Source organism: Vulpes lagopus, chromosome 11 (genome assembly GCF_018345385.1).
Source record: "Vulpes lagopus strain Blue_001 chromosome 11, ASM1834538v1, whole genome shotgun sequence".
In the NCBI taxonomy this organism is placed as follows: Eukaryota; Metazoa; Chordata; class Mammalia; order Carnivora; family Canidae; genus Vulpes; species Vulpes lagopus.
In genome coordinates, this window is record NC_054834.1 from 12,767,795 (window position 1) to 12,780,121 (window position 12,327).

The 12,327-nt window shown below is 42.3% G+C and overlaps 1 protein-coding gene across 1 annotated transcript in view; it reads left to right on the plus strand.

The window, feature by feature from the left end:
• Positions 1–737: 737 nt before the first annotated feature.
• The window catches only part of SLC26A3 (solute carrier family 26 member 3), a 34,683-nt gene continuing 23,093 nt past the window's right edge, over positions 738–12,327 (plus strand). The window contains exons 1-5 of the mRNA XM_041723575.1: positions 738–841; positions 9,057–9,273; positions 9,966–10,105; positions 11,527–11,637; positions 11,902–12,074. Coding sequence (XP_041579509.1) covers positions 9,143–9,273; positions 9,966–10,105; positions 11,527–11,637; positions 11,902–12,074 — 555 coding nt within the window. The 5' untranslated portion in view covers positions 738–841; positions 9,057–9,142. The remainder of the gene's footprint in view (positions 842–9,056; positions 9,274–9,965; positions 10,106–11,526; positions 11,638–11,901; positions 12,075–12,327) is intronic.

Below are 12,327 nucleotides of genomic sequence, written 5' to 3' on the forward strand. Positions count from 1 at the left end.
CTTTTTACTGGAATGGGGAAGAGTAGAGATGAAGCCAACTGAGGAGGAAAGATCAAGAATTCAGGTTTGGATGTGTCCAGTTTGGCTTTTTAAAAAGATTTTATTTATTTATTCATTCATGAGAGACACACAGAGAGAGGTAGAGACACAGGCAGAGGGAGAAACAGGATTTCTGAGGGAAGCCCAATGTGGGACTCGATCCTGGAACCCCAGGATCACAACCTGAGCCAAAGGCAGACGCTCAACCATTGAGCCACCCAGGTGCCCCTGGATGTGTCCAGTTTGAGATGCCTACGGGGCATCCAAGCAGAGAGGATGGACAGGCAGTCAAATGTGCAGGTCTAAGAGGTTTGGGGCTAGAAATCTGAAGGGCACTGGGAGCTCCCATCTAAATTGGCAGGTAAAACGTCAAGAAGGTAACACTTGCAGAGATTTTTTTTTAACCTCCATAAGCACCTCTCTGTGTAAATCTCTGCAAACCAATGAAACATGCACACACACACACACACACACACACACACACACACACACAAGTGCAATGAGTGGTATAATCTCAAAGAACTTGAGGAAGCTGTCGTCACCATCCCTTCTGCTGATTGGAGTCTCAAAGGTCAAGACCACATTGGAGTCTTTCCATTGTTGTAAAAGTTAATGAAAGTTAATTATTAAAGCTGACAGGTAATTTCCCCACTGCCTTATATAACCTACATATAGACATCCCCATACATATGGATGCAATCAGAGCCTATAGAACTCAGTGGATGGACACTTCTGGAAACAGGACTACTTTGTCTCAGAAATTTCCTGCTGCTGCGGAAGTGCCTCACTGAGTGCATACCAGGTAGGAAATAAATTTACACTCATTTGACTCAAACTGGTCTTCTATTTCTTGAAAATGGTGTACTTTTCTGATCAAAACCCAGTTAGAAGTTACAGTTGCATGGGAAGGAATGAATGATTCCATTAACAATAGGTTTAAAATGTCTGCCCAGAGCCCTAGCAATTTGAAGCAAATATTTGAGTAGACTTTGATTTGACCAAATAAATTGTGTGCATTGTTAAGCTGTAAATGGCTTTTTTCAACAATAGTAGAGGTTTTTGCCTTAATTATTCACGTAATTCCTTTAATTCCAGACCCAAATCTGAGTTTATAGGTAGACCATCTGTTCTGAAGGTTGGCAAATAAAGCAAGCTTTTAGGAAAGTTTTTTTCTAGGAGATGGGATCATCTGTCAGAAGGTGTTGAGAAAGGTCTTTTGGTCCAGAGGTGAGGGATTTATCTGCGAGACATCCCAGAAAATCCAAGAAGGGATGGGTGCAGTTGAGGGGGAAGAGAAGAGGGAATAGAAGCAAGTAGGATAGAGAGTGGAAAAGGAAGAGAGAGAGAGAGAAGAAAATTGTCAATGGAAAGTAGCAAAGTGCCATATGCCACGAGTAATGTACCATGCAGGGGTACTGATCTTATGGATTACCAGTCCTAACAAGATAAAATTTATTTCATTCATTAAAATGTCAGGAAGAAGGTCACACAGCAGTCTTTAAATATGCCAGTGAGAAACAATGTATTCAATTCATTTGACTAAAATAATTCTCTTTTCCCAAGTAAAATTGTCATTCAGAGAAACAGTATAGTGAGAGCCACATAAAGATCATTCCTATTGAGAACTTAGGAGGCAACTATTCGATTTCAGAAACAAGTCATTTACAGTGGGTTACTACATACCGTGCCTCCTCCATCTGGATAAATGAATGAGTATATGAATAAATTAGCCAATGCATCAGTGTCTACTAAATGGCTCGTATTCAACCTTGAAATGAAACAGTTCACTAAATGAGAATGGATATTATTTACTAGAACACATAAGTAAGAACTTGGTCCCATTTGTCTCCATGAAGAGCATCTTTGGTTCTCCCAACAGAAAAAAAGAAGAGCCTCCTCCAGCCTCTGTTTCACTTTGTCAGGGAGCAAAGTAGAGTATAAACCAATTCATTTCAAGGAGATTAAATTCCAGCTACCCAGGCTCTGTAGTTTGTGTCTGTGATGCTGAAAGTGGGGACACAGAGGGAGGGGCTCCATGCCCAAAGGCAGGAGCATGACATGCCTCAGCTGGAGCTCTTTGTTCCCCAGCTTTGACTCTCTTGGGGGGTCAGGGCTAACGGCCCCCCTCGTACATCAACATGGCAGTAAAGAGTGTGTTTCAGAGAGAACCACTCACAAGACCTGGCTTTGTTTCCTGGCTTTGTCATTTGCTAGCTGGAAAGTCCTGTATCTTCCCAGATCTCAATTTCTGCATCTGGCAATTGGTGATAATAAGGTCTACCTTCTCCGCCTATCTCCTAAGATGAAAAGTGAAAGTACTTACAAACCTACAAAGCCTTTATAGAAATCCCAGGGATCCTCTCTATTCTTCTGTAGCCTCCTGGGTCTGAAACTCCTTGCTAGGGCATATTTGCTCATTTCTCTAGCAATGTAGCTGTTTGGCCAACAAAGTTTTCTTTTCCAGTTTTTGGATCATGCTCCTTTGAACGTGATTTTCTTGTTCCCTGCTGCTTTCCCATCATCTCTCCCAAATGTTTCTGTTCTTTCAGATCTGACTCAAGACCCCCAGTTCCTTCATGAAAGCTTTCTCAACTCCAACCTACATTCATGGCCCTTCTTCCAATCTGTTATCTGTGCCAATCACTTTGGGCATTTCCCCTGCATTTATATATACATAAACTTTGGAGTTTGGAGTTTGGAGTACATCATTTGCCATTTATATCTTTGTTCACAGTCCAGTTTATTTAAACAAACCTTTTTGGGCAACTACTCTATGTTGTATCCTATGCAAAGGAAAAAAATTGATTAAAATTTGGGACTTGCCCTTGGGAAACTTACTGGTTCTCTCTGGGGTAAGAAATTTGTAAACAAATAATGACAGAGCAGCACACTATGGTATAGAAAGACATAGAGGGATGCCTCAGTAGTTTAGCCCCTGCCTTCAGCCCAGGGCGTGATCCCGTAGTCCTGGGATCGAGTCCCATGTCGGGCTCCCTGCATGGAGCCTGCTTCTCCCTCTGCCTGTGTCTCTGCCTCTCTCTCTCTCTCTCTCTCTCTCTCTCTCTCTGTCTCTCATGAATAAATAAAATCTTTTTTTAAAAAGACATAAAAGTATGTATAAGAAGGAAATGATTAACTCTTTCTCGAGAATTCCATGAAGGCTTTACCACATCCTCTTATCTTATACAACTATGTTAGAGACAGAGTTCCTGACAAACAAGAGGCTGATAAATGCTCGTTGAAGGAAAGAAGGAATGAGTCAATGATCAGGGACAGCTGAGTATTTTTAAGGGTGAATTGGAATTCGCCTGGTGTTGGAAGAGAAGAGCACGGATAAAAGAAACAAGCGTGAAGATATGAAGATGTTACGCATGGTGGGAGAGAAGTTGAGAAGCTTAGGAGGTGGCCAGAGCCAGTCTGTGAAGGGCCTCGCCTGCCATGCTATGAAGCTTAGATGGGTACATGCTTTCAAATTATGTCAAAATAAACCAGTGAGAGTGGGAACCTGGTAATTCTGGGTAAATGCAGGGGAGACATGAAGTCATAGAAGAGTTGGTGGCACTAACCTTTTCAGACAGGTTCCAGTAGACTTTTGTCAAACACAGTTGTAAGTTGTCAATATACACAGTCAATATAAACTCAGTCCTGAGGCCATTACCTCTGCAATTAGAGCTAAAGATTCTCTTGACAACAGCCCTACTTGCAGTCTTGACAACAGCCCTACGGGGAAGGTAATGGTGTCCCCCTCTACCACTAGGTAAACAAAAGCTTGGAGGGCTTGCCCATAGCAACAGTTAGGCAGGGGCGAAGCCAGGTCTACTTAGCTGCCAGACCTCACTCTTTCCTGCTCCACCTCCTAACTACGTTAGGTTTGACTTAGTTTTTCAGCCTTGTGTCCAATGATAGTAATTGTGAATTAAAAAATTGTCAATAACAGCAACAACAATAATAATAATAATGTTTAGTGCCTGAACTAAAATTAAGCTAAAGTTAAGTTCCTAGAAGATATTAAAAGACTGCTATAGGGGCACCTGGCTGGCTAAGTCAGTGGAACATGCCACTCTTGATCTCAGGGTCGTGAGTTTGAGCCCCACATTGGGTGTAGAGATTACTTAATTAAGTAAATTAAAAATAAATAAATAAAATGCCAGTATGAATTAATATAAGTCTCGTAAACAAACTTCTTGAGTAAGAAATGCAAGACACCTGTTATGTTCTTGCTCACTATGGACACTGAACTAGAATTGTATGAATTATCAATATTATTTTGGCAAAAAAAAATTCCAAAACCTTTTCCTTTGGGCATCTTGCCTTGGCACCATCTGGGGGGCCTGCTTGCTCCATGTCCTTGGGATCCTCACCCTGGTCCCATCATCCTTAGTTGCTTTCTATGTCACTTTATCTCCTCTCTCCAAGGAAAGACTCTGGCTTCGCAGACTATCTGGAAGCGTTTGTGAGATGCTGATAGCTTTCAAAAGATCATCACTAAAATACAGGGGAGAAACAGGAGTGTTTTTCATGTTCTCAAAGTTAATGGACCCCATTGTTCCCTCCCAAAGAAATAGTCCAGGATCAGATTTACTATATAGCTTATTCATTACCCTGCTGTTTCAAAAGTGGCTGAAGCACACAGCAATCACAGCATTTAACCAGAAATCCTTGCCTGACCCAGCCTCTGACCCCCTCTGACCTCTCTTTATCAATATCAGCGTGGATCCCCCTCCCTCCCACCACCCCAGCCCAGTTACACCTAATCACCATCCTGACCTTCTCCAGTTCTGATGCCACCACCTCCTTGCCTTCAGCCAGTTTGACACCAACCAGAACGTGGGCCTTTATACGCCCTTAATTTCTGGCTCATCTTTGGCTATTGACTGGGGTCCCTCTTAAGGTGCTCACTGGAGCAGTTACTCTGCTCTCCCTCCTCCTAGAAGTATAGCTATCAAGACACAGCTGTATTCCCCCCATCGCCCAAGGAGCAATTCTTCATGTTGACTTCTTCTGGTTCTCCAGTGACTGGCACAGGGGTATTTGGAGAGCCAACTGAAGGATGGGGTCTCTGAGCACCCACCCTGTGCAGCGGTGGTAGAAGTATCACCTGGGACCGGGGAGGAGCTGGGAAATGCTCTGAATGCCTTCTTGCCTCCCCGTTTCAAATTAGCACTTATTAAAGAAAGCTACCAGCATGGCTTAGGAGCATCTGGGTTCAAATGAACTGTTTCCTAGCAGAAAGGGCTGCCGTCTGAGAGACTAGAACAGATAAATGCCAAGGAGTGGAAAAGTCAAAGCCATTAGACCTTGATTCAGTGGAGGGGGCAGGCACCATGGAGGTGCCCAGGGAACTGGAAGTCAGGCAGTAACACTCAGTGCTTGGCAGTGGGTTGGAGATGGGCGGAACTGGGTGTGGGGTGGGGTTGGGGGGTAATACCTATGACCATCCCTAATCACTAGAAACATCAAAAAGTCATTCATAAACCAGAATACTTAAATAAATAAAAAAAAAAAAACCCTGAACTTCAGAAATCAATCCCAGGATTAAATTTCTACTCAAAAAAAAAAAAAAAAAAAGGCAAAGAAAGACAAGTGTGTATGACTAAGCCTCAGAACCAAAGTATGCAGGTATATGTGCGCATATGTGAGTATGTTTGTGTATATTTTATATATATATATATATATATATATATATATATATATATATAAAGGTGAAAAGAATTTTTAAAAACACATCACAGAAGTGGAAATGTGTACAAACAAGATTTGGAGTTCCAAAATTATTAGGAGGAAAGATGCCTGAGACTAAATTTCGATCCCCTAAGAGCCACTGACACGGTAAGACACCCAGAGGGCAATTTGAGGCACGAAGATAAATCAGAACATGAAAAGGTATAGGTTAGGATGGCTGTAATACCTGAAACTGGAATTGCAATTCTAGGAACCAAGAAAAAATGTTTTCAAGAATTTCTGGGAGAAGATAATCTGTTCAGGTTAAAAAAAAAAAAAAGTTAAAAGCAAGTTGCTTTTGAATTCCTAACTAACATAGATCATGCTGAAGAATCCCAGAGAGGATGAAATGGAGAATGAGGTTAATTTATGAGTGTCTGGAGCTTCTCCAGGCAGAGGCACAATCACAGTGGCGGATTCAGTGGCTCAACAAATTGTGTGCTACATGTGGACGAGGAGGCAGCAGCTTTGGGAGCGAGGATAGCAATAAGAGAACAAACCACAAGACTGGAATGTGGCCGCAAGGTCTCTTTCTCTAAATTCTGGAAAGTTCTTAGGTTTGTTTGTTTGTTTTTCTAAATTCTGGACAGTTCTGCTTTTTTTTTTTTTTTTAAGGGAGAGAATGCGTGTGTGAGCCAGGACTGGGACAGAGGGGGTGGCTGGCAGGCAGGCTCAGAGGGAGAGAGAGAGAGATTCTTAAGCAGTCTCCATGCCCAGCAAGCAGCCTGACACCAGGCTCAGTCCCACAACCCTTGAGATGATGACCTGAGCCTAAAGCAAGAGTCAGACACTTAACCAGCTGAGTCACCCTGGCACCCCCTGAGAAGATTTTTAAGCTGCCCTGATTCCTGACCTTGAGCACATTCCCCTTGCAGTGAGTGCTCGGGTGAGAGGAGGAAGCATTTTCCAATCTGGGGCAGGATGGCAGGGGCCCAGCCCCTAGATCCAGCTGGAGGCATGATGGAACCCACTAAGAGCCAGCCAAGGTCATCCTCAGGCAAGGAAGCAAAGTAAAACAAGGTTATTTCTACCATCACTGTCACTGGCAAGACAAACAACAAAACAAAACAAAAAAAACAGAAAACCATGTCTTAGCAGAGAAGAAACATCCAACAGCAAAAGGAAGAAAAGAAGTACTTTCTCGAGAAAGAGCTAATGAGTTTTTCTGAACAACTTGGTGGAAATATGAGTAAAGCAACAAAATAGTGGAATCTATTTTTTTTTTTCTTCTGTCCATGGCAGCATCTGACAGAAAAAATGCACAGTGCTGGAGTCTTCCATCCTAAGGTTGGCTAGGTTGGCTACCTCACAGGATGAAAGCCGTTCCTGAAAGATGCCCCAGACAGCCTTCGCAGGAGATCCAAGGTGTCAAGAGTCATTGACAGGGATTAGGTCTTAAGTGTTAATGCCCCAGCTGTACTGTTGGTAACTGGCAAAGAAGGACAAAACTCCGTGCTATGCGTAGCAATGAGTAGCAATGCTGCTTCGCGACCATTCTTCTGACAATGAGAACCGTGTGGTTGGTGAGATTTGGCACTTGGAACCTGGGGTGGAGGGATGATGGAGGGGATAGAGAAGAAGCAGGGAAAGCAAGCAGCTTGTTAGGGTGGAGGAGATTCAGAACGAACGGAGGGGGTCTCACCGTCCTAACAAAGCTCCAGGACACCCCAAATTCTGGAGGTCAAGCCAGAGGGTGAGGCAAAAGCATTCCACGGTGGTCAGACATGACTGGTAGAGAGGATTTTAGAGGGGAGAGAAATGGGTGGTCAAAGACAGGACAGGTGGGACAGAAGTTGGGGCCAGCATCTGACTTCTGGTTGTAACTTGAGCTCTGCCAACAGGCTGGAAATCCCTCGAGCTGTGAGAGGGCCTCATAACAAGGTACAATCTAGTTGGAGATCATTCAATTAATAACTGTGATTGAGGTCAGGGAACAAAACTCTGGGTATTATGAGTAGTAATACAGCAACAAGGTTAGAGGGGAAATGCTAACACTTAGCTGGAACGGTCTTCACTTACGTTCACGTTGAACAACAGAGAAGCTGCGTGTCATAGAAGAAACAGCAAAGAAATGTGAAAGCAGAGGTCATGCGTTTGACACCCTATGAGCTCCTGAGGAAAAGGACTCAGAGTTTTGTGGGGAAGGGTCTGCTATTATTTTGTCATTTGTAAGAAGAGGATGGTAATAAGAATCGTAAGTGCCCTTGAGAGCTGTGAGGGCTGACCAGGTAATGTGCATTAAAAGATTTTGCAAAATTGATCTCTTAAGCATAACAGAAACAGGATTGAGATAAGGACAAAAAATGTAAACATCTGACACAGGAAATGCAAATAGTTAGGATATAAACTATCACTCAGCGAAAGTCTACAGTGCGCCAGGCCCAACACTAGGTGCCTTGAAAACACTTTCATTTACTCTTCATACAACGTGGAAACTTGGGGCACCTGGGTGGCTCAGTGGTTGAGCGTCTGCCTTTGGCCCAGGCCGTGATCCCGGGGTCCTGGGATCGAGTCCCACTTCGGGCTCCCCACGGGGAGGCTGCTTCTCCCTCTGCCTGTGTCTCTGCCTCTCTCTCTGTGTCTCTCATGAATAAATAAATGAAATCTTTAAAAATAATAATAATAATGCCCTGAAACTTGATTCTTACCAGCTCAATTATATAGACAAGGCTCGGGGAGGTTAAGCAAATTGCCCGAGATCTTCTCTTAAGAAGTGAAGTAAGTAACCAAGTAATACTTGGCCCAAGAGTTTCCTCAACTATACATTAGAAAACTCTCCTAGAAACAATAGAAAAATAAATGGGCAAGATCCTTGAGGATCACAGATTTCAAGCATTTCCTAGGTCTTCACAAAAATTCAGCTGGGGAAATGGAACAGTCTTGACTGCTGTGAAGAGGCAATGAGTAGATTTTAAATTTAATCTGTCCCAGGACTCCAATGCCATCACCTTGGAAACGTATCTAAGAAAAAAATTAAATTCTTTTCTTAATAAGATCTCACCTTACAAGTTTTAAAAAAATGCACTCCCTGATTAATAAGCTGAGTCCATCTCTATTGCTTTTTGGTGATCTTTTAGGAATAAATAATAAAAGCCCTTGTTTACTTACCCAAAGGAGCTGTGTCCAGCTCCTTGGAGTCAAAAGTGATATCGCTGTCTCAAAACACAATCTAGGTCCCTTAATCCTGCCTCTTTTGATCTCAAAAGGTGGTAACATTCAGTTCGGAGATCACTCATCTGTAAATTGCATCACATTATCTCCGAGTTATTTAAGAAGCAAGCTCTGTTTGGTTTCAGGCATTTGAACCTGCTAAAGGCAAGAAGAAGGTTTGCCACATAGTTCCAAAGGTCTTCCTCTCAACGCAGCTGTCTGAGAAAGCAAAATGATCGAACCCATTGGGAATCAGTACGTGGTAGCCAGGCCGGTGTACTCTGCAAATGCTTTCGGGGAAGAGCACAAGAAGAAACAGAGACATCACAAGACCTTTCTGGATCATCTCAAAGTGTGTTGTAGGTAAGCTATTTTTTAAGGTACGAGGGTATGAGGAGTAAGTAAAGCACTTGCTTCTAACTTTCCAAGCTCTCCTTTTGGCGTTAGCCCACAGCCTTCAGGGTCTTCTTATCTTTGGTTTCCAAATCTCCTACTGCCTGCCAGAGCTGGAAAGGAAACCTCTAAAATGAACACCGTTTCAGCTCTCAGCACCATCTTTCCATATGCAAGCACTAGTAAATGAGGGCAGAGGAAAACTCTCAACTGAAATGTTATAAAATCCAAGCTGAGGATGACAGATAAGTTCTACTATGGCTGAAGACAATCAGCATTTTTCTTTAAAAAAAGAAAGAAAGAAAGAAAGAAAGAAAGAAAGAAAGAGAAAAAAGGAAAAGAAAAGAAAGAAAAGGTAGAGAAAAGAAAATCCTTTGGCAGTGACCAGGGGGAGTCAATATGGGTAAGGAGGCAAGGGTTAGTGGGAAGGGTATGGAAAGTGGTGATTCGTTCTTTTTTTTTTTTTTTTTAATTCAATTTGCCAGCATATAACACCCAGTGCTCATTTCATCATGTGCCCTCCTTAATGCCCATCACCCAGTTACCTCATCCCCCCATTCATTCTTGAATATGGTATGATCTTTACTGATTTTCCACTAGAATTAGGTGCCAAAGTTAAAATTTGGTATGATTTAACTGAGTGTGGCTTTCAATGTTTTCAGCTGTTCCACACAGAAGGCCAAGAAAATTGCCCTGTCTTTGTTTCCCATAGCATCTTGGTTACCAGCCTACCAGATAAAAGAATGGCTACTCAGTGACATTGTTTCTGGAATCAGCACAGGGCTGGTAGCTGTCCTGCAAGGTAACTTTTTTTTTTTTTTTTTTTACTGATGGATAGTTCCTATATCAATAGAATCCATTCTTTAAATGTGTAAAATTCAGTGTTCTCTGACATATTCACAAGGTTTGCAACCATCACCATATATCCAGTTCCAGGATATTTTTACCACCAGCACCATCCCTACACCCTCTTGTCCATTAGCAGTCACTTTTCCATTCCATCCATCCATCTCCCCGGCGACAACTTCCTGTCTCTATTGATTTGCCTATTCCGGGCATTTTGTATAAAACAGAATCACAGACCATGCGGTGCTTTGTGTCTGGCTTCTTCCCCTTATCATCATGTTTGCAAGGTGCATCCATGTTGTAGCAGGTGGGTAGTTCACCTCTTTCCATGATGACTGCTACCATTCTACAGTGTGGATAGACCATGCTTTGTTTATCCGTTCATCAGCTGATGGACATTTGGGTTGTTTTCACTTTGTAGCTATTAGGAATACAGTTGTTATGAACCCTTGGGTACAAGTTCTCATATGAACCTGTATTTCAGTTCTCCTGGGTATATACCTAGTGTAATTGCGGTCACATGGTACCCCACTAGCAACATATAAGGGCTCAAATTTCTCCACCACCTTGTGAACACTTGCTATTATCTGCCTTCCTTATGTTAGTCGTCCTAGTGAGTCCGAAATGGATCTCATTGTGGTCTTGATTTTTATTTCCCTGATATCTAATGATGTCCCACATCTTTTCAAGTGCTTACTGGCAATTTATATATCCCTGGAGAAATGAATCTTTCACACATTTTAAAATTAGGTTGTTTTCTTTTTATTGTTGTTCTTTGTCCAAGATACAACTTGCAAAAAATTTCTCCTCTTCTGTGGGTTGTCATTTTACTTTCTTGATAGTAATCTTTGAGGGACATATTTTAAAATTTTGATGGAGGCTCGATTTATATTTTTAATTTTATGTTTTTATGTTTTAATTTAAATTATGTTTTAAATTTTTAATTTTTTTATTTATTTATGATAGTCACAGAGAGAGAGAGAGAGAGGCAGAGACACAGGCAGAGGGAGAAGCAGGCTCCATGCACCGGGAGCCCGATGTGGGATTCAATCCCGGGTCTCCAGGATCGCGCCCTGGGCCAAAGGCAGGCGCCAAACTGCTGCGCCACCCAGGGATCCCCTGTTTTAAATTTTTAAATTTTAATTATGTCGGTATCATTCTAAGAAACCATTGCCTAATCCAAGGTCATGAAGACTTACACCTATGTTTTCTTCCAAGAGTTTTATGATTTTAGCTCCTATATTTACATCTTTGATCTATTTGAATTAATAAAGTAACTTATTTTTAAGGTACAATCTGAAACACTTGAAGAACTCAATGAGGACTTTTATGATTCCCCTTACATGAAATAAGGACCCTGATGCTGTGTATTTACAGGTTTAGCATTTGCTCTGTTGGTTACCGTCCCCCCAAGCTATGGATTATATGCGGCCTTTTTCCCAGTTATAGTCTACTTTTTCTTGGGCACTTCTAGACACATCTCTGTGGGTAAGTGAATTTATTACTTCCATTACCCACACACTACCAATTCTAAGTTGTGTATAATCCAGGACAGCAGATATAGTTTATTGTAAGAATTGGGACTAGGTAAAATTAAAAAAAAAAAAAAAAAAGAATTGGGACTAGGAGGTGGGGCAAGGGAAGGAGGGTGGAGCTACAGGTGACAGTCTTTTTATCCTCTACATTATGGTTAAAAGACAATTGTGCTTCAGGAAGACATATATTGACTACAATGCATCCTCTGTTAATTAGGTCCATTTCCAGTTCTGAGTATGATGGTGGGAGCAGTAGTTGTGAGATTAACCCCAACGGCCAGTACAGCTGCTCTGGAAATCTCTAATAGTTCAATGAGTAATGATTCCTCAACCAATGAGTATAAGGTGATGGTAGCTGCAACGGTCACAATCCTTTCTGGAATCATTCAGGTGAGCGCTTTCTTGTGTCATCGGCCCTCCCCTTGCTGCTTGTCCTCCCTGGTACACATCTTTCTGTCCTGTCTACTTCCTGCCACCCCTCCCCACTCTTCCCTTGGCTTGCCTTTCTCTCTGGGGGGCCCACAGGACATTAGAAAGGCCACTCACCACAACCAGAAGTGAAGGAGCAGACCCACATTGCATAGATGAGCACACGTGGAACTAGAGAGAAGGAGAAATGGGAAGAGGGAGGCACCAAGGGTGA